The 23,218-nt window shown below is 43.5% G+C and overlaps 1 protein-coding gene across 3 annotated transcripts in view; it reads right to left on the bottom strand.

Moving 5' to 3' along the window:
* Positions 1-23,218, bottom strand: part of TAFA4 (TAFA chemokine like family member 4) — a 188,515-nt gene that overhangs the window by 114,480 nt on the left and 50,817 nt on the right. For all 3 annotated transcript variants that reach the window (XM_047747144.1, XM_047747135.1, XM_047747150.1), the window contains exon 3: positions 18,757-18,872. In XM_047747144.1, the coding sequence (XP_047603100.1) occupies positions 18,757-18,872 (116 nt within the window). The remainder of the gene's footprint in view (positions 1-18,756; positions 18,873-23,218) is intronic.

Below are 23,218 nucleotides of genomic sequence, written 5' to 3'. Positions count from 1 at the left end.
TGCCCCAAATCTGAATTTTTAACGTCAAATCTTGTGATTTTTCAAACAGTGCAACCAGTTTAAAAATACTTTTAATATCATCTGGCCAAACATAACATATATGTGGGCCTAAATGACCTGTGGGCCACCACGTTGAGACCTCAGCTTCAAACCATAACCTACTCAAATTTTGGGTGGGATGGGTCAAATCATTGGCAATAAAGATGTATGATATTCACATGTCATCACCAATATCTGTTTGATTGGGAAACACTTGAATCCCTCCCTCCGCCTGAGACACTTAACCAAACCTGTTTCTTAATTCATGTCTTCTTGCCGCAGTTTTCCTTTGGTCAGGTAGAAAATGACCTTGCTGGTTCTATTTATTATTTAACAGAACTCTGTCTCAAAATCCCTATCATAATCCATAATAAAATAAAGAGCACAAAGCTTAATCGGCTGTAAATGTACAGTAGTTAGCTTTCGCCGCAAAATGCTAATAGTATTTCGAGAATGCCCTTCCTGGCCTTTGGACCAAATTGGTTAATGGGCTGAGACTCGGGAAATAATGGAAATAATTTAGGCAGAGAACTTCCCAACCATGCACCAACCTTGAACTGCACTGCCTCCAAGCCAGGAAAGCAGCCCCCGAGATGGCAGCCTACCACACCCGGTCGGCAACGAGAGCTCGCCCATCGGGGTGGACACTTGTAACTCTGACAAAAGCACAATCTAATATTTCAGTCCCAAATGGCAAGTGTCTGCTTTTCCAACATTCTTAGCATCGGATTTTCTTAGATTACTACATAATTAAAACTGAATGTCTCACACGCATGTAGAATATTGAAATCCTATGGTCCTAAGGAGTTTTCTAAAAGATAGTTCTAGTCCTGGAGGTCCTTAACCCAGCATGCTAATCACATACGCTCATCACTGGGCTGGGACCCTGAACCTGATCAAGTGAAGCCCCAAAATTATTTTTCCAAAATCTTGGCCTTCACATTCCTCCATCTCTAAAAAGACACCTGACCCACAGCTTCTGTGACCACAAAGCAGAACAACCGCTATGGCCTGACATTTGTTAGTGTGCGGTCATATCACCTACGCACCCATCCCCCACAACCCAGCAAACCCTCCCAGGCATCCGTGGATCCCAGGGAAACTCCTGAACAGGTCCACCCAGGGAGGCTTACTTGGATCACCAATGCATTTCCTGTTGTTGTTTATTTTGTTCTTGTTTTGGGGTAGTGGAGAACTGGAGCAACCCCGGTGTCCACCCCTGAGAGACAGAGTTCCAATTTTGGTCTGCTCACTAGTCATTCTCAGGAACCAACTTGGGAAAATCATTCCCGCTTACATCCTGAAGAGCGGAGATGACTGAAATTTCCCAGTCCTGGGAAATTTCATTTTACATGAGAAAATCGCCGATTATATTCAATATTTGCTCAGTTACAAAAAACAAAACAAAACCAAAAAAAAAAAAAAAAACCCACCATATTGTTACAAGTTCCTTGTTAATAAAAATAAGACACCTGTGCTTCTCCTTTCCGAACTCTTTGCCTTAGAAGGGAGACAGACAGACACGGATCCTCCTCATCCTCAAGGATAAAGGTCGCATCAGTGGGTTAAAGCCTCTGCCTTCGGCTCGGGTCATGATCCCAGGGTCCTGGGATCGAGCCCCACATTGGGTTCTCTGCTCAGCGGGGAGCCTGCTTCCCCTTCTCTGTCTCTCTACCTGCTTGTGATCTCTCTCTCAGTGTCAAATAAATAAATATTTTTTTTTAAAAAAAGGATAAAGGCTGCAAAGGAAGTGCCCACACAGAGCATGAAATCACGGAAGGTGCTAGGTCCTCCATGGGATGGAGAAGGCACACTGCTCTAACTGGCCATGGAAGGGCTGGGCTGACCTCTCCTCAACCCAGCTCTACAGCCTCCGTGAGAATGTCATGGTCCTGGAAGTTTTTCAGGCATTCCCTGACTTCCCTCTCCACATGTGGGCAGAAAGGAACCCGAGGAGTCCCCAGAACACCACCTGTGACCCGTCCCCCTCCCACCTGCTGGAACTGCAGACTGACAACACAGATGCCAGTGACAGAGACTCGATTCCTCGACACCCAAAAGGGGCCACTAATGTTCCCCAAATCAGTCACACATGAGCTCCACCGGCCAAGAGTGCAACACGATACAGAAGCTCCCACACCTACCCACTGCCAGCGGGTTTATCCTCAGTGGCCCTTCCCAGCCGGCCCGAAGAGAAGCTCGCCTTTGCTGACCCCTGAGGTCGGGGTAGGGCAGCTTCCCACCCAACCATCGCGTCGCTTCCCAAGAGGGAAGCAGTTCTCTGACGATGCCACCAGATGCCCGTGTCTGCAGGACCCCTTACCAAGACAGCAGACTTGATACCTCAGGCAGGGAGGCCAATATGTGGCTGTTAGATATGGCAATTCTTCCTCTTTTTTATGTTGTAGTGAAACCTACAAGCTTCCTCTCAATTAAAAAAAAAAAACACTATAAATGCATAAGACAAAATTCATAGGATTGCAAAGAAAAATAGTCATGTTATAATGCACTAAGTTCCAGTTGGTTAAGCATCTGCCTTTGGCTCAGGTCATGATCCCAGGGTCCTGGGGTCTAGTTCTGCATCAGGCTCCTTGCTCGGCGAGAAGCCTGCTTCTCCCTCTGCCTGCAGCTCCCCCTGCTTGTGCTCTCACTCGCACTCTCTCTCTCTCTCCCTCAAATAAATACATATAACATTTTTTTTAAAAATAAGTAAATAAATATGAATAAAATAAAATGAGTTAAGTTCAGAATCCAAGCAAGCTTTAAATATTATTTATGACGTGTGCGTACACACATGTAGTTGTTAGTAAAAATAGGCAGAGAGCAGCATATGAACCACCTGCCTGTCCTGACAGGGATGTGTATTTTTACCCTAGTCACCCTCTTTATTAACCTGTTTCTGAGGGTTTACCAAACTAGTACCTATTACAGAATATCCAGACACCAAGATTCTAACTCTAACTTTCAGAGAAGCCAGAGCTACAAATATATTCTAAGGGTGACATTTGTGACTCTCTCCACTGCGCATGCCACCTTCTGAACCATCGACAACACGGATCAAGCAGAATAAGAACACGGTCAGGGGCCAGGGAGCAGAATCCCGGCGTTCGGTCACCTCGGACAGGAACCATCTGAACTGGGATCTCAGGGACACGGAAAACCACTAACCACACCTGCTTTCCCGTGTGTGACATCATGCCTTCGTGACACCTCAAGGCTTGAAAGAACCTTAGCGGAATATCCTCTAGTTGGGGCTTTCACGTTACTATGACTAAGAATACATTTTACTGGTAAGAATAAAGTTCACAGGGCGCCTGGGTGGCTCAGTGGGTTAAGCCACTGCCTTCGGCTCAGGTCATGATCTCGGAGTCCTGGGATCGAGTCCCGCATCGGGCTCTCTGCTCAGCAGGGAGCCTGCTTCCTCCTGTCTCTCTGCCTGCCTCTCTGCCTGCTTGTGATCTCTCTCTGTCAAATAAATAAATAAAATCTTAAAAAAAAAAAAAGAATAAAGTTCACAGTCTTCTGAGCAGATAGTCATTGCATTGCTGTACCCTGATGACAAAAATGCATACATGAAGGGCATCTGGGTGGCTCAGCTGGTTGAGAGTCTGACCGTGGCTCTGGGTTAGGATTGCAGGGTCCTGGGATCGAGCCCGTGTTGTATCAGGCTCCCTGACTGGTGGGGAGTCTGCTTCTCCCTCTCCCTCTAGTGCTTCTCGCCCCGTCCCAACCCATTCGTACTCTCTCTCTCTCAAATAAATAAAATCTTTTAAAAAACAAGCATATATGACATGGCATTATTAGGAAGTCCTTTTAAGTCCTTAAGACTTCTCTCCATCAAAATGCTATCAACACACACTTGAAAAATGAGATAGATACAGATGAGGGCCATCTATCCAATCCAGTCAATTACTGCTACCGAGATGAATACAAGGACGCGTAACAACCTGCCCCTCTCCTAATCAGCAGATCTGCACATTGTCAACTTATTTTTATTTTTTTTAAAGATTTTATTTATTTGTTTGGTAGAGAGAGAGATCACAAGTAGGCAGAGAGGCAGGCAGAGAGAGAGGAGGAAGCAGGCTCCCTGCTGAACAGAGAGCTCGATGCGGCACTCGATCCCAGGACCCTGAGACCATGACCTGAGCCGAAGGCAGGGGCTTAACCCACTGAGCCACCCAGGTGCCCCCGCATTGTCCATCTGAAAATCCATCTAACTTCTGTGTTTTACAGCTGTAGAAATGGAGGCCAACAGATTCAACCGTTAGTCATAGTAATTTTTCATCGTCTACACAACTAGTTAATCGTCTCAACCTGGAAGAAAGGCTGGTCACCTGGCTTCCAAGTTGGCAACCTCAGTGTTCAGAGCTTCGCAAGTATGATCTGTTAAAAATATTCTGAAAAGCTGTATTGTTTAAATTATTGCACACCGTTATTTTAACTTACTAATTCAGACTAATTAGTGTGGTAATATGGGTCTGGCTTATTAACATGCCTAAGTCATTTAAAAATAAATTCGTGATTTTATTATTTTCAAGCACTCTCAGCAACTTCACCTAGGTAACGAGAGGAGAATTTATAATTAGCAATATTTTTATTTTACCTACTAAAAATGCATTAAGCACATCATATACAAGAATTAACTCACAATAGGGGCCCCTGGGTGGCTCAGTGGGTTAGCCTCTGCCTTCGGCTCAGGTCATGATCCCAGGGTCCTGGGATCGAGCCCCGAATCGGGCTCTCTGCTCAGCGGGGAGCCTGCTTCCCCCTCTCTTTCTGCCTGCCTCTCATCCTACTTGTAATCTCTGTCTGTGACAAATAAATAAATAAAATCTTAAAAAAAAAATTAACTCACAATGAATCCCAGGGCTAAATATAAAGCCTAAAGCCAAAACATTTTCTAGAAAACCACCTCTGTGACCTTGAGTTAGAGGCAACTATTTCTAAAACATCAAAAGCACAATACATAAAAGAACACAACAGGGAGACGGGGCTTTATCAAAACAGAAAACTTCTGCTCTTCTAAAAGATACCAAGAGGAGAATGAACAGACCGGGAGAAAATATCTGTAATTCATTTATTTGGTAAAGGAATTGTAGCAAGAATATATAAAGAACTCTCAAAATTCAGGGATGCCTGGGTGGCTCAGTCTGTTAAGCATCTGCCTTCGGCTCAGGTCATGATCTCAGGGTCCTGGGATCAAGTCCCACATCAGGCTCTCTGCTCAGCGGGGAGCCTGCTTCTCCTTCTGTCTCTCACCCCCAATTGTTCTCTCTCTCTCAAATAAATAAAAATCTTTAAAAAAAAAATAAATCTCAAAATTCAATATTAAAAAAAACCCAACTTGTGAAAAATGGGCAAATTGTTTGAATGTACACTTTACCACACATACGCAAAAAATGGTGGGCAACGTCATTCGGGAAAGGCAAATTAAAATCGCCTTATGGGGGGCACCTGGGTGGCTCAGTGGGTTAAGCCTCTGCCTTCGGCTCAGGTCATGGTCTCAGGGTCCTGGGATCGAGCCCCACATTGGGCTCTCTGCTCGGCGGGGAGACTGCGTCCCCCCCCTTCTCTCTCTGTCTGCCTCTCTGCCTACTCATGACGTCTCTCTCTGTCAAATAAATAAATAAAATCTTTAAAAAAAAATTTTGATCATTTCTTAAAATGTCAAACGTATGCCTACCACATGAACCAGCCATTCTGCTCCCTTGTACTTCCTTAAAAGAAAGGAAAGCCTATGACCACTTTGTTCATTTGTATAATATGTTCATAACTCCTATTTGAAATGGTCTCAACTGCAAACACCTGGGCGTCCATCAATAGGCGAATGGATAAACAGTGTGTGGCGGATTACTGAATTACTCAGCAACTTTTAAAAACGTGCTATTGGGGCACCTGGGTGGCTCAGCTGGTTAAGTGTCCAACTCTTGGTTTTGGCTCAGGTCATGATCTCAGGGTCCTGGGATCCTCAGGTCATGATCTCAGGGTCCTGGGATCAAGCCCCACATAGGTTTATAAGGTCAGCGGGGAGTCTGCTTGAGGATTCTCCCTCCCCTCTCCCTCTGCCCCTCCCGTCACTCATGCTCTCTCCCAAATAAAGAACAGAAAAATTTAAAAATATTATTAAAAATGAGCTATTGATACACATGACAAAAAAATCTGCACAAAGAAATCAAACAAAAAAAGAATACATACTGTATGGTTCCACTTAAAACTGTAGAAAAAGCAAACATCTACAATGACAAAAAGATCCGTGGTTACCTGGGGATGGGGGGGAGGGGCAAGAGGGACTGTTTACTAAGAGGCACAAGCAAACTTTCAGGAGTGACAGGTATATTCATTATTTTAATCATGGAGACGACTTCATGGTGTACATATGTATGTTAAAACTTATCAGACTGGGGGCTCCCAGGTGGCTCAGTTGTTAAGCGTCTGCCCTTGGCAGAGGCGTCGGGCTCTCTGCTCATGGGAAGCCTGTTTCTCCATCTCTCACACCCCCTGCCTATGTTCCCTCTCTCGCTGTGTCTCTCTCTCTATCAAATACAAAAATAAAATCTTTTAAGGATTTTATTTATTTTTTTGACAGAGATCACAAGTAGACAGAGAGGCAGGCAGAGAGAGAGGAAGGGAAGCAGACTCCCTGCCAAGCAGAGAGCCCGATGCGGGGCTCGATCCCAGGACCCCGGGATCATGACCTGAGCCGAAGGCAGAGGCTTTAACCCACTGAGCCACCCAGGTGCCCCAAATAAAATCTTAAAAAAAAAAAAAAAAAAAACTTACCAAACTGTACTCTTTTTAAATAAGTTCCATTCACTCAATGTCAGATACATCTCAATAAAGCTGTGAAAAATAAGTAAAATTAAAAGAAATGCCTTATGTTCTAAATGTAGTGTCAAAACTCTATCAACTATTCCATTTTAACCTCACAACAGGGGTGCCTGGGTGGCTCAGTGAGTTAAGCCTCTGTCTTCGGCTCAGGTCATGGTGTCAGGGTCCTGGGATTGAGCCCCACATCAGGCTCCCTTCTGAGCAGAGAGCCCCTGCTCTAGCTGCCTACTTATGATCTCCCTCTCTCTGTGTCAAAAAAATAAAATCTTTTAAAAATAAATAAATAAATAAATAAACTTCACAATAACACTTTGAAATATGAGATGTTGTTACACCCATTTCCAGGAAAAAGGAACTGAGGCCCACAGAGAATGAATAACTTTCTTACTCAGTAACTTCCATAGCTAGAACTTTACAAAGCAAAGGCACAAGCATTTTGATTTCATGTTAAATAAACGCTTCCAAAGCACTTGACAATTTTTTAAGATAACTTAAATAGCTCCCAAGCAAAGATATATAGATCTTTATCCCTGGCAAATATATACACTATTTATTTGCTTAGCAAAAGTCTTTGCACGGACAGCACATGGCTAAATGCCAGCCCAATCATTTCAGGAGCATCACCAATTCTAAAATTAATGGGGTTCAAATCAAGGTTTCAGTGACTTAAGAAAAATAATCCAGGTTCTGGTGTGTCACACACCCAAGAGTTGCAAGTGAGACTCACTGGAAAACCAATTCAACATCAGCACAACCCAGGGTAGAAAAGACAGCTTAATAGCCCTCTTGTTCCCACCCAGAGAGATCAAACACCTGAGTTTTTCTTCAGGAGCAGATAGGCTTGCAAGTGCATGCACATACACGTACACACGTATACACACACACACACACACACACACACACACATACACACACACCCTAGCAACTAAATTGCTCATCTAGCCATTCTGCGGATGTTTCAAATTTCTAGGCCGTAAAAGTACACTAACTAGAAAAATCATAAATGTTGGTTGCTGCTCTCTCTCTTTACATATAGGCATTATTTCCTATAGGATAGGATTGGCCAGCAACAGCTCAAGCAGGTGTAAGTAATATCGTCACTTGGAATTCACGATCCTCCACTGGTCCACACTTCCTTGGAAGTCTCTAAGAGGAGACCACAGGACATTTGACGAAGGAGCCCTGAAAACAGAACCATGTTCTTTTCCCTGGCTCAAAACTACCCAGGCTTTCAAAGCTCCTCTTGAAAGAAGAGCCTTCCACCATCCCTTGCACATGCTTTCCAAACTACCAAGTCAGTGACTACATTTGATTTGGAGGAAGAAGACACACACCTCAACTTTGATCTCCTTCACCCACCACCAAGGTCAGGTTATTCGAGTCTCCCACCCCCGCACTTCAGGTATTTATTTCTAGTCCTTTAGCAGGTACCTAGGCAAAAATCAGGGATGAACCACAGAAAAGCTATCTGCTTCCAGCAACACTGATGCTCATAGTATCTTTTTCCTAAAACAAAGTTCTCTATTATTTTCCCTTCTGAATTTGGGACCCCAAAACTCACATCAAACAGGGAAGAAACAGGACCGCACAACCCAGGAGGAAATGCCACTGCCTTCAGGCTCTCCTCACCCTGTTTAAATTGGCTACAGTTCTCATCTGCTTCCAGCCATTCCCAAACACATAAGCACTGGCGGCACACGGCATTAGAAGTGGACCTGGTTTTTTAGCTCTATACATACACACAGTCTTCTCGTAATCAATTAATCCTTTCTAGCAGTTTTCCGAACATCTCTTCAATAGCATTATCTCCAGAGTGCTATTCTGAGACTACCATCTGGGCCACAATATTTCAGGCATTCAAGCCACACCTAGAAAAACACAAAACCTCCTTTTTCTTCCTGCCCCCTTGCCACCCCTCCTGATTCTTTTTACCAGTGATTTCATTTTCCTTATCTGGGATAAAAGATTCTGATTTCCTTAGATACCACTGACATCCAGATAAGATACTGACCCATAGCTTTTTAAACCCCAAATTGTAGGCTTTGTTTAAATGAGTTTAACTGCGTGGCTTGAAAGAACAAAGAGGAACTTTCTTCTCAAGGGTAAGGAAAATGTTCTCCTAACTACCCAGAGAACCGTTCAAAGATGGCTCTCTCCCTACCCTGCCTCAAAGACTCAGAAAGGGGCAGTAGGAGAATTCTGCTCTGCAGAGTAGGAAGGCTCAAGCTCATTTAAGGAACAGAAATTCTTTACTCTTGGGTCAGAGAAACAACCCTTCCTTCCCTCGAAAAAGGATGTGAATCTGGCTCATTTGTCAGATATTTTGCGGAGCTGACCTTGCCAACAGCATGGGGACTTGAACTTCGAGCCGAGGAGATAAGAAATCGAATATTAACACCTCGTGTCCTCTGTTCCTTTCCCTTCTTCTTAAACGCCAAGATTATGAAAAGCCCATGAAGATGGCACTGGAGAAAAATAATGTGGCGTCCAAGAGAGGTCAATGGAATCGTTAAAGCTAGAGGCTTTTAGCATTCAGGAATGGCCAGGCCAATACAAAATGAATATTTTCACAGTCCTTTCAAGAAGCGGAGATGGAGGGCAACTTTATACGGAGAAAAGAGACCTAGACCTCTCCCAGCCAAACTGTGGCCCACAAACACTAAAAGAGAGACTCAACGCCCCTGGGATCAAACTATAGTTTGGTAAGAGCTAGAATCAAATTTCTTTTTTTTCCCCCCTTCTGAATCAGTGGTTCTCATCTTTGGCCGCAGGCAGCTGTTCAGTAATACTGTGGCCTGTGCTCCACCTTGCAAGCAAGATTCAGATGGGACAAAGTTGCAATGAAGGCGCTGTGTAAAATCTCCCCAGAGAGAGAATTAAGTAGACATCATCATGTAGATGCCCTTTCCAATCACCACCAAAACAGAGGTTTTTTGACCACCCCGCAGTCCTGTTTCTTGTTTATAAAATAGAGGATAATTGTAGGGAGTGGCTTATACAGAGATAGATCTATACAATTAACAAAGTAACCATTCACCCATTCACTGGGCTTGCAGCAGGAGGAAGACAGACAAGAACAATTATGGATGGAAATGTATTAAAACTGTATCACTGGATTGCACTCAGGTGGGAAAATGCCCATTATTGGCCAAAATAAGCTGTCCAGGGAGGAACTTCAAGACCTTCAGGCTGGTGCCAACACACACACACACACACACACACACACACACACTACTTCAAATTATTTTGACGCTTCTCTCTTCCTTTATAAAAGAGAACGATCTTATAAAGAGCTCTTATAAAGAACAATCACACAGGCAGTGATGAGGAAACGGAACGATCTTCCCCAGTCTTTACGACTTAAGGTTACAAACCCCACTTACCTGGCATTTTCCATAAACCTAGGAGTAGACATTCAGGGGAGGGGAAAAAGAACTAAATAAAACATAAAAATAAATTAACCAAAATAAAAGGAGATGAAACATTGTGCCCTATGATTGACCCATGAAAACACAAATAACTTCTATTTCTCATCTTTCAGAAAGGACTCAAAAGCATGCGCTGTTTATTACAGTAACCTCCAGCCACATGTGGCCCTGGAGCACTTGAAATGTGGCTAGGGCCATAGGTAGAAATAATATTTTGGATGTAGGTTACATAAAATGTGTTAATACTAAATTAATTTCAATTTTTTTTACATGGTTATAGAACATGGAAAATTACCTATGTGGCTCTCCTATCTCTACTGGACCACGCTGCATTAGACCAGGCTTGCTTTTTGCTATTGAGCTCTTCTAAGCCTTGCCTGCCCCCTAGTGTCAGAATCCGGCAATACAAGCAAGTCATTTTTCAAAATCTGTTTTAAATACAATTCATTTTAGCCTGCTAAGTAAGAAATAGCAGCTTACATACACAGCTTTATTATTTGTAGTGTTCACCAATGACAAATTGCACTTGAGCCTCACCAAAAAAGTCCTGTACTAGAAATTACATTCCCCACTCAACTGTTAACCTTGGAAAGAAAGAGATTTCTCATGGAAAATTAGGCTAAAATAGTCAATCCAATCAAAGGTATCTGCAGGGTTCCTATAAAATTTCAGCCATTATAGGGGCCAGAAACATGAGCCCAAACCTGAATGCAACCACTACTCTTCAATTTATCCTAAGTTAAAAATAACACAAGGCACCTGTAGGGGCCACTTTCTCATAAACGTTATTTGGAGTTAAAAGCAATCAAGACCCAGCAGATTCAGGGGAAGCTCTTTACCTCTCCTGACAACTGTCTAAAAAGAGCTTGGGGGGGGGGGATGCCTGGTGGCTCGGTGAGTTAAAGCCTCTGCCTTCAGCTCAGGTCATGATTCCAGGGTCCTGGGATCGAGCCCCGCATCGGGCTCTCTGCTCATCGGGGAGCCTGCTTCCTCCTCTCTCTGCCTGCTTCTCTGCCTACTTGTGATCTGTCAAACAAATAAACAAAATCTTTTAAAAAAATAAAAAGAGCTTTGACAGAAGATCTGCCTGAGGAAGAGAGCTATCACCAGAGGTAACTACATTATCATGTGAACTGGGTCTGGTGCACAGGGAGAAGAGCAAAGCCTGTTGCATGAAAGTCCTCTATGTCCCACTATTCCTAAGCGGCCCAGAAAACAGCTGTTTACTGAACATTTACTGTTTCGTTCCCTAAAGATTGCATTTCTTTTCTTTGAAGACCCAAACCCTTACTCCCTCTCCTTAGTTCACAATGACATATATACCTCACTCTGCCTGTCTTTGTAATTTCCACGTTGGTATGGCTTCCCCATACACAGCCTATTAAGTTCAATTTTTCTCCTGTTTATCTGTCTCATGTCAGTTTAATTCTTAGTCCAGCTAGAAGGACCTTGAGAGAACAGGATATTCTAGCTCCCTAACACACCAAAGCAGGCAATTCCACCATTCAAATATTCATCATTTATAATATAGAAAACAGGAAACCTAGGTTACCATAAATTTCAACAGTACGGAGATCTACGAAACAGAATACATTCCAAAGGAGAAGGCAAATTTCAATAAAGATGGCTAACATGTTTTCAGCACTACCTGTGTCAACACAATTCTTAGCAGTTTCCAGATATAAACACAGGCTTGGCTTGGAGACAACCTGCAGGGGCAGTTCCAGAGCATGGCAAGGAGGTCAATATCACAATCCAGACAGTGGATTTTGTTTTCCAGTGCATGGAAAAATCATGTGAACAATATACTGTGGTCTATTATGAACTACAGTTATGTTTAAAAAAAAAAAAACCAACAACGATGTCCATACTTTTTTTTTTTTTTAAAGATTTTATTTATTTATTTGACAGACAGAGATCACAGGTAGGCAGAGAGGCAAGCAGAGAGAGGAAGGGAAGCAGGCTCCCTGCTGAGCAGAGAGCCTGATGTGGGGCTTGATCCCAGAACCCTGGGATCATGACCTGAGCCGAAGGCAGAGGCTTTAACCCGCTGAGCCACCCAGGCGCCCCCGATGTCCATACTTTAATTTAAAAATACTTTACCACAAAAAATGCTAACCATCCTCTGAGCTCGCAGAGTTCCCATCACTGATTGATCGCAGATCCCATAGCAAATACAGCCATGGCAAAGTTTAAAATGTTTCGAGGATTACCTAAATGGAATTCAGGGACATGAGGCGAGCCAATGCTATTGCAAAAACATGGCGCCGGTACGCTTGCTGGACGCAAGGTTGCCACAAGCCTTCTGTTAAAAAAAACAAACAACAACAACAACAAAAACTCCAGTCTTATGGAGCACAATAAAACAAAACACAATCCAACTGGGTGTGCTTGTGATGGATAGCTACTTACAAACCTAACACGACTCTCTCTTTCATTGTCCCCACTTTACAGAACAAGAGACTGAGTCCCAACTTGGCTTGACAGCTCGCCCAGGAAGAAAAGGAGAGCCAAGCACACATGCAGCTTGTACAACTCATTGTACCATAAACAATAAAATCCCCTACTTCTGACCGCGGACACGTCCAGTCTCCCGCCAGCACCCCGCCAACTGTGACTGGCTAGCTCATTAGCTGGCAAGCAGGGGGAAATCTCAGACCTGTCACAATTCTCAGCACCCACCCAGCTTCCCGCACCTCCAGGTCACTCAATCCCCAGCTTGTTAAATATTCCTTTTCTCTTTCTTGCCTGGGGTTGAGCTGAAACATCAGTCTTCATAAAGCAATGCTCTTCATTACAGTCCGCCTTTTAGAACAATGAAAAACAAGCCTTTGTCTCTTATACACGATAAAGCTTCAACCTCTCCTGGCATTGATCTATCTCCCTGCACCTACCCACAGCCCTCAACTGTTCTCAAAGATGAACATTTCCAGACTCCCTCTCCTTCTGGATGACTCTAAATATATGAATAGCTACTATTTATGGAGTGTTTACCATGCTAATCCATCCACCTACTTTGTCTTATTCAGTCATCCTAATAACCTCATAAGGGAAACAAGTAGATCATTTCATTTTCACAGACGATGATGCAGGTTCAGAGAGGTTAAGTAGCCTGGACAAAGTCACACAGCCAGATGTGCAGAATCAGGATTCTTTTTTTTTTTTTTTTAAAGATTTTATTTATTCATTTGACAGAGAGAAATCACAAGTAGGCAGAGAGGCAGGCAGAGAGAGAGGAGGAAGCAGGCTCCCCGCTGAGCAGAAAGCCCGATGTGGGGCTTGAACCCAGGACCTGGGATCATGACCTGAGCCGAAGGCAGCGGCCCAACCCACTGAGCCACCCAGGCGCCCCAGAATCAGGATTCTATTTGACTCCAGAGCCTAAACACTTGATTCCCTTCTTCGTTCCCAGGTGTGCTCCGATTTTTCAGGTTCTTTGTCCACCTGGACAGAGTATACTACGTAGGAGGCTTACACCGAAACAGATATTAAATAGTAGCTAAGCAGCACAGCATTTTTGTGCAATTTACACACCCCCAACCGGGTCCTATTTAAAGCTCGCTTGGGGAAACAGAACCACTGAAATGAATTTGCAAACCAGCATCGAAGTTCCTGTCTCTCTGTTACATCAGGAGACAAGCTCTGGTTCTGTCTTCAAAGGGGAAATTGTTAATTTTTTGAAGTGTCCAGTTATTCCTAGAACTAAATCTCAAGTATGTGGGGTGCTTACTGTCCCAAACTCCTCATGCCTACATCAGATGAAATTTCTGCAAAGATCCCCACAGGATTAATTCCACAGGATTCTTGAGTTTCTGAAACAGCCTGAGTCTTTCCACCACATTACATTTGCTGCCCTCTTGCGGGGAAATGGTGCTGCTTATAGCAAAAAACAAAGCAAACCAAAAAAAGAACCAAAGGACAAATTGCTAGCGGAAGAAATAAGAGTTAACTCTGGGTTCCTTTCAAAAGAAACTGACCTATGAACTGTCCCCTTCACCTTTTCTATAGCTTGAGGCTACAAAAACCCACATCATCTCACACCCAACCATTACCTCAAGTTCAAACCCCCCCCCACACACAGGTGGTCTTTTGTGTTTTCTAATTCCTTAAAAATACCACTCTGGACTCTAACAGAAGCTTATGAAAGCCATTTGCCTTAAAGAAAGACTCCCACCACTTATCCTATGAAAATTCGGTGGAGTCTCATTAGGTTTGGTTTTTTAATGCTTGAACTAAAATGAAAACTTCAAGCCACACCTAGTACCTCATCTTTCAAAACTGAGGATAAGTCCCACCTTCCTCCCCTTTATCTTGGCGAGCCCTTGTGAAGTCTCTCCTTGTTGATACCCAACCATCGACAAGCCACTCTCGTCTAACTAGGGATTCCTGGGGCCACAGTTCCCTTAATTGGCCAGCACAAGCCACAAAGCCCTTGGGACGGTAACAAGAGGCCTTTAGGACACAGACACAGAGTCTTCTGCAGTTAACCCTCAGCAGCTTGCCCTGGAGCTGTGTTGGGTACCCCCACAGTGGAGTAAAACCTGCTCAGTTTCTTAGCATCTCGGTATAGACAGCCTCCCCCACCTTCCATTGATTCCGACCCTGAGTTTTCCATCAGCTGAGCTCTATACTAGGAAGAAAACCACATGGCCACTGCAAGGATCCTAGACTTCCTTCCCCTGAAAGTCATTAGTGAACATTTATAGCAGTCCTCAACCCTCTCCCCATCTCTCTCTCTCTCACACACACACACACACCCCACCCCCAAGCATCACTAGAATGGGAGGGACACAGGGAAGTGGGATGGAATGAGGAAAGGGATGGTCAAAGCCCTCCAACATCCTCAATCTGCAAAAACCTTTTGCCCATCATCGAGTAAACAATCAATAGAGCCAACAGAAAAGTGGATTAAAACATGCAATAGCTTAGGAGTGCCTTGGTGGCTCAGTGGGTTAAAGCCTGTGCCTTCGGCTCAGGTCATCAACTCAGGGTTCTGGGATGGAGCCCTGCAACAGGCTCCTTGCTCAGCGGGGAACCTGCTTCCCCCTCTCTCTCTGCCTGCTTCTCTGTGTACTTGTGATCTCTCTGTCAAATAAATAAATAAAATCTTAAAAAAAAAAATGGGGTTAGGACATTGGGGAGGGTATGTGCTATGGTGAGTGCTGTGAGGCGATTCACAGACCTGTAGCCCTGGGGCTAATAATACATTATATGTCTATTAAAAAATAAAAATAAGAAAAAAGATATGGTCCATAAAAAATTAAATAAAAATAAATACCAAAATAAATAAATAAAATCTTTTAAAGAAAAAGAAAAAAATGCAATAGCTTAAACAAAAACAAACAGCCCACCAGCACATTAAGAGCGTCATCAGTCAGAAAGAGATACAATGCCATAGAACGCTTTCATTACTAGGTGGGCACAAAAACAAAACTTGCTAGCACCGGGAGTCGAAAAAGGGACAGGGAAATGGGCGTTATCGCACTGTGACCGTGGGTGGAAGTATAAGTAAGTCCTGAAGTCTGGAAGGTCGCTCTGGCATGATCAAACCGCGAACGCGCTGCAAAGAAAGCTGCCGGAGAGGTACCAGAACCCCGGTTCTCCTCGTCTCCCTGGGTCCCCGGCTAGAACGTTCCCCCGTTGCCCCGCCCTGAAATGCGCTTATGGGCTTGGGCTCCAGCCAATGGCCGCGCAGGGCACGAGACCCCGCCCACACTTGCAAGGGCTCCTTACACCTGCCAGCTGAACCCTCCAGCGCACTTCCCCTTGCAGCCTGCTGGATGGACGGCCCGTCTAGGACAACTTTGGCAGCCACAGGTTGAAAATGTTAGCACTTCCAACCACCACGGGTTCCAGAAAGACTGCAGTACAGGAGGATCCTCCAGAGGATATATTTGCCCCAGACCGCAAAGACTCAGGAACAAGAAACAGACCTCCATTTGCTGAGCCATTTTTGTATTTGGTCTGTTGGTTACAGCAGTTGGGCTACTCTCGCTAATACATGTGCATGCACTTTAACTCAAGATCTCGCTACTAGGAATTCACCTGAAGTCGGAACATATATATTTGTATAAATACAGTAACAAGTCAAGTGTCCACAAAAATGGGGAGGGATCAAATCATGTATGGCATGTCCTTACCATAGAGGACTAGGCGGTGTTACACAGAGTGATAGATCTGTAAGCACGCAAATGAAAAGATTTATAAACTCTATCGTTAAATGGGAAAAAAAAATCAGAACAGGGGCATACAGATAGGTAAGTGCATACACATATACTAGGGGAAGCATTCTTTTTTCCTGGAAGGACAGCTGTGATGATTAATTTTATGTGTCAGCTTGACTGGGCCACGGGATGCCCAGATATCTGATTGAACATTATTTCTAGGTGTATCTGTATGGCACAAAAAAGTGGGAGAAAGCTGACTTGGTTCTTTGCCAGACTGTTGAGCTGGGACATCGGTCTTCTGGTGCCTTCACTGTTCCTGGTGCTCAGCCCTTCAGACCTGGACTAGAATACACCCGGGCTCTCTGGTTATCAGACCTTCAAACCACATTACTGACTTTCCCGGGTCTCCAGCTCGCAGACCGCAGATCATGAGACTTCTCAGCCGACACAGCTGTGTGAGCCAATACTTCGTAATAAATCTTTTATATCACGTATATCATACACATGCACTCATGTGTGCACGCAGTAAGAAAATGAGAACACCGAGCCCCCTGCAGGGAGGAACCAGTCCTGTCTCCTTTGATGGTTGTTCAGACAAGGGGTGAGAAAGATTTAAATCCCAAAGATGAAAGCAGGAGGAATCCCCTAAAAGCCAAAGGACATGTGCTGGGAATCCAAATAAAACCAGCTAGGAATTCTAGGGCTGAAAATTTCATTCCTTGAGCATGATTTGCCAAGGCTTTGCTCTGACTTCTCGCTGTCCTGAGGGCTGTTGAGTCTTGGCTTATAGAGAAGATATTGTCCGTATTTCTTGTGCACATAATTCTAATCTTAATTTAGATTTATACCTATGCTTGTGCCTTTTCTAAATTCAAAGAAATGAGGATTGCCGCATGGATAAAAATCAAAGGTTCAGTCCTGTCCTCTGTCTCCTTCAACTTCTAATCCCTTTTCAACACAATCTCTCAAGCCGAGTTCCTGGAAGTCTGGAAATCTGCTCTGATAACTTGCCCCACTGAAATGTTCTGCCTGATTGCTACCCAGACTCTCAGCCTCCACCCAAGAAGAGAGATATGAATTAAACAGATAAAACTAATGACTTCAAACACTCTATCCTTCAGAACAAGCTCATCAAAAGATACACAGTGCAATGACCAACTAGCTGTAGGCACTTCACAGCAGCCAAATGGTATTGATTTTATGCTGATTCATTAAAATTTCAATTATTTTTCTCGTCTTCTCTGAACTCTCACTGGAGGCGGGAAAAAATGAACCGTGAGAGATTTTTTAAAATCATGGTAAGCCTAATATCCTGTCTTAACCTTAAAATATCAGAATAACTGAGTGGAAAGCACAGCCTGGTATATGTCTGAGGGTAAGGATATCTGACAAACTTGATACATTAGACCCGTGGGAGGCAGAATTTACCATTCTATCTGGTTGAGAGTCTGAGACTCACTTTTTCACTAAGCAGTCCGAGAAAGCCTGGCATTGCTACCCTTCAAATTACTAACGCAATGACGGCAAATTAATTATTTGGCGATGAGTCTACAAACAAATACAAATGGCTCAGGAAAACACATTGCACTGGGGAGTTTCCAAGTCTGTATCACTTTAAATGTAGATGTAACAAGGAGAGGGGGGAGGGGCAGAAACGCACATACACATGCACCTGCACACACAGAGACTCAAGTGATTATTTTCAACTTTTTTAGAAATAAGCAAAGTATACACAAGGGTCTCATGAGAAATTACGGGAATGATTCTCTAAAACTTTAGACACATTTTATTTTAGGTTCCATGCAAAAACTACCGTTGCTTTTTTTCTTTTCTTACTTCTTTGTTTTTTTTAATCATTCACCATCTTTTCTCCACCAAGTGGTCTTAGATTATCTGACAGCTTCACTCTAGCCCTGGAAGTGTTTAAGTGTTTAAGTTAAGTACCAGTAAAGACGTCCTGCCTTCAGAGGAACCTACAGGAGTAATACATACGCAAAGAAAGGGAGGCTGGATTTCCAGGATTCTTGGAGAAAAATCACTCTAAGAATGGAAGTGTATTCAGGAAAGAAAAGGAGGGGAAAACACCTGGAAACCATCCTTTAAAAATGTCTAGAACACTCTTTCAGCACCAAACCATTGAACAGCATCGCCCTGATGTATCTCAGGTTCACTCGGATTAATTACACACCATCAAAAGCTCTTGTCAACTACCTGTGTCTAAAATGTGGACTCTGACGTTTGAAAGGGTTTTATTAATTGATCTCAGTGGTACATAATGAGCTTAAAGGGCTTACCTGCGTGTCCCCGGAGGTGCTGGCTCGAGGCGGACATCAGCTTACAGCACACCATTAACACATAGGCCAGAAAGAGCCAATGTGACAGCAACACTGACTTAGCACAGACTCTCATCCTGGAGAGAAAGCAAGATGCGAGTCAGTGAGGGCTCAGGGAGGTGAGGCTCTGGGGCAAACACGCAAGCACGACCTGGGGGAACCTGGAAGAAAACAGCAAGTGAGAGGCGCTCAGCGCCGGACTTCTTTTCCCCCAAGGACACTGAAGGCAAATCAAACCTGATTCCCACTGTGCGTTACCTCAATTTCCAATGAACGCTTCTTATAATTACGAGTTTTCCAAGTTAGCAACATGCTTCAATGAGAAGTCTATTTACGAAGCCCCACTGTGTAGCCTGACTTTTCCTCATGGAACGTGGGGGTAACATACTATTTTATATCATGAAATTAGAAAGCTACACACGAAGAGCTGGATTCAGATAAAATAGACATGGTTTCTGCATCTCAGAGAAACCACAGAAATGGTCACACTCAGCCTGAGACTTTTCTCCTGGTTTCTCTGAGTATATATTAATAAATGATTTTCAGTATCAAAGTTTGGTGGGAATATGACCAAGTATAGGCGAATGTAAAATAAACTTAATTTCTTATGGATGTTGATAAATGAACACATACAGATGTGGTATGTATACACAACGGAATACTATTCAAAACCATGAGAAAAAAAGGAAATCCTGTTGTTTGCAACAATTCAGATGGACGTTGAGGGCATTACACTACGGGAAATAAGATGGAAAAAGACAAATACTGTTGGATCCCACTTATATGGGAAATCTGAAAAAAGACACACTCAGAGAAACCGAGTAGAGCGATAGTTAGCAAAGGTTGGGAGGTGAGAAAAATGGGGAGATATTGATCAAAAGGTACAAATTTTCAGTTACAAGTTTAACCAGTTTGGGGCGCTAATGTACAGCACGGTGATTATAGCTAATAACTCTTTATCATATACTTGAATGTTGCTAAGAGTCGATCTTAAATGTTCTCACCACAAAAAAGAAATGGTAATTATGGACAGGATGGAGGTGGTAGATAATACTATGATCATCATTTTGCAATTTATATATGTATCAAATCAGCACATTGTATACCTGAAACATACACAATGTTATGTGTCAATTACATCTCTATACAACAAAGATAAATAAACTTCACTTCATGCAGATGGACAGTATTGAAACAGTTGCTTAGACAACTCAATTGTCTAATTCGGTTCACAAATGTGTATGTATGTATAGTCTACTATTCTCAAACAAACCCAAAAGAAATGAAATAAAAGGAAAATATCAAAAAAGCATTTTCAGGGTGCCTGGGTGTGGCTCAGTCAGTTAAGCATCCAACTCTTGACTTCAGCTCAGGTCCTGAACTCAGTCGTGAGATCGTGCCCCGAGGGCTCTGTGCTCAGTGAAGAGTCTGTTTTGAGATACTCTCTCTCCTTCTGCCCGACTCTCTCTCTCTCTCTCTAATAAATAAATAAAATCTTTTTAAAAAATGCATTCCCCCCTCAATTTTCTTCTTATTGTAATTGAAGGATAGTTGACATCTCCACTAATTTCCTCCTGTTTTTGACATTTAGGGAAATTAGAACTAGATTAACTTTTGTTTGCTATTTTTTTTAATTAACTTTTTCAAACAAAGTGGGACAGAGAGTTTGGCATCTGAAACTCCAGTGACATTAGGTTCTGCCTGGCACAGGTATCATGATGTCATTCACCGCATCGGGTCAAGGGAACCCCGTATATTTATATTTATACTTATTATTTATATACGCACACACATATGCATACATATAATGCCATGTATAAACACTGGTTGAAGTCCAGTTTGCCCCACTAGAGGCAGAGTTCCTGAAGTTCTGGAAGGAAGGGTCTCAGAGACCAGCAGCATCTCGACCAGAACCCTAAGACTGTGCTTGAGAGAAAGCACAGCCTTGGGGACCTAGCACCCAAATCATACTCCAGAGAACAGGTTCTACCCCCACCCTTCTCTCTTGGCCTCTCGCAATGTTGTCAAATAGATCTTGTTGAAAGGTATCATTCCGTTCGTTGATGTGAGACTCAGTCTGCCTTTGAAGCAGCCAGGGCAAGACAAGGTTCTAAGATCATATTTGAGCAACTCCGCATTCAAGGAGACACAAAGTCTTGGCTTCTCTTTGCCCTTGGCCTTGGAAATCCTGAGCATTCCAAACTGACATGGGAACATCAGGTCTCTCTGCTTGAAAGGCCCTGCAGGTGCTTTAATTTCTCAAAGCACCACCCTCTGTCTCCCCAACTTCACCTTGCACACGCAGGAGATAGACACCCCAGGAGCAGTTCCAAAAGTGGCCAAGAAAATAGGTGGGTCTACGTGAGCTTCGGTACGAGCACAGCTGCCCCTTGAACATCACATTTGAACTGTGTGGGTCCACTTACACATGGAGTTTCTGCCATACATTGTGGTATTATAAATGTATTTTCATTCTTAGGATTTTTTTTCAAAAGACTTGTTTATTTGAGGCAGTGGGGCAGAGGAAGAGAGAGTCCCAAGCAGACCCAATGCTGAGCATGGAGCTGGACTCGGGGCTCAATCCCACAACCCTGCGATCAGGACCCAAGCCAAAACCAAGAGTCAGACACTTAATCAACTGTGTCACCCAGGCATCCCTCTTAGGATTTTTTAAAATAGCATTTTCTTTTCTCTAGCTTACTTTATTGCAAGAATACAGTAGGTAACGCATACAATATATAAAATACATGTTAAGTGACTGTTCATGTTATTGGTAAGACTTCCAGTCAACAGTAGGCTCTGAGTGACTAAGTTTTTGGGAAGTCAACTTCCCCAAGCCTTGTGTTGTTCGAGGATCAGCTGTCTTTAATCATATTATCATTTCAGGGAACTGATTATTAATTTATTACTAATTAGGGAAAGCATGTAGTTTCTGCATTCGCTGACTTTGTGGATGAAGCGCTCTGTCCCACCCATAATGTCTTTAAAATTCCAGTTGTTAACTCCAATATTAGTTACTGATCAAGGGTCACAAAGTCTCCTCCCAAAAGGTCAAAAATTCAAATGCCCACAAGTGAATGAGTAGGCTGGCAGGACCTATGGCCCTGGTGAATGGCAGGGACTGTGGAGGCCACCCTGGAGACCCACCTGGGGGCGGCTGTCACCACTCCAGCCTGTCACTGTAGTGCAGAAATGTGAGCCTAGGGACCCCAGGACTAACTTCTCAAGAGAAATTGGACTCTGGTATACGATCTTCCCAGTTTATATGTTGGTAACTAATTCCGTTTGCTTTATTTTTAAAACAGAGCGCAAAACAGACGAAGTAACACACATTTTCAGGCTGCATAAGGCACCTTGGCTTGAGTTTGCAGCAAACGTCGTGGCCCCCAAACAAAGCATTTGAAGGAATCAGATAAAGGGGGTATTCATTTCTCTTCCGATTTAACAAATAAACTGCCCAACTCAGCAGTTGAAACGATATGGACATGGTTTCCACAGTTTCTAACAGTTTCCTTAATTCAGAAGTCTGGCACATAATAGCCAAGTCCTCTGCTCAGGGACACCCAGGACTGGAATCAAAATGTCATCTGGGCATGTCCTCATCTGGAGGCTCAACTGGGGAAAGAATGACTCCTAACCACCTGCACACTACTGGCAAAATCCATTTCCATAGGCCCCTATAAGCGAGGTCCTATGTTCTTGCTATCAGCCAGGACCTGCTCTCAGCTCTGAGCAGTGGCATCCTGAACTTGATCACATACGTGGACCCTTCTCAGGCTGCTTCAGTCTGAATCTCTTCTTCCAGGTAAGGTGGAGTCCTTCACTAGAGCTCACCAGGTCAGGCCAATCCTATCCACGATAATTTCCCTTTTCATTAATTCAACATCAATATATTTGAGACCTTAATTACATTGACAAAAATCCCTTCATCTTGGTCATATAACCATAACCTAACCACAGGAGGGAACCCCCATCATATTCACAAACGTGTCCACACTCAAGGGGAGGAAATAACCCAGGTCGTACACACAAAAGGGTACAAGTCTTAGGGGCCATCTTAGAATTCTGTCTACCAAAAATGGGCAGACAACCCAATCACAAAATTGTATCCATATACGTGGTTTACAAACATCCAACTAGGTATTCAATCTAATTAGTTTAAATGATTAATCACACAAGTTAACCTCAAGATTTATATCACTGAAAATGGGCTCTGAGGAAAACATTACCCAAAGGGAATGTGCTCTCCCTCACTGTTCTTTTCTTCAGCTGTCACTCCTCAGTACTGCTGGATTGACCTGAGGACAAGCAACCCTTTGCCCAGTCCATGTATACACCATCCATTTTCTGAGATGTGAGCAACGTTGCTGAGAACTGCAAGTACGCATTGCTCTCTCTCCCCATGCTAATAAACCCATCAGAC

This window comes from Lutra lutra, chromosome 1, assembly GCF_902655055.1.
Source record: "Lutra lutra chromosome 1, mLutLut1.2, whole genome shotgun sequence".
Taxonomy (NCBI): domain Eukaryota; kingdom Metazoa; phylum Chordata; class Mammalia; order Carnivora; family Mustelidae; genus Lutra; species Lutra lutra.
The sequence above is the reverse complement of the archived record's forward strand: the minus strand, read 5'-3'. Positions and strand labels throughout refer to the sequence as shown.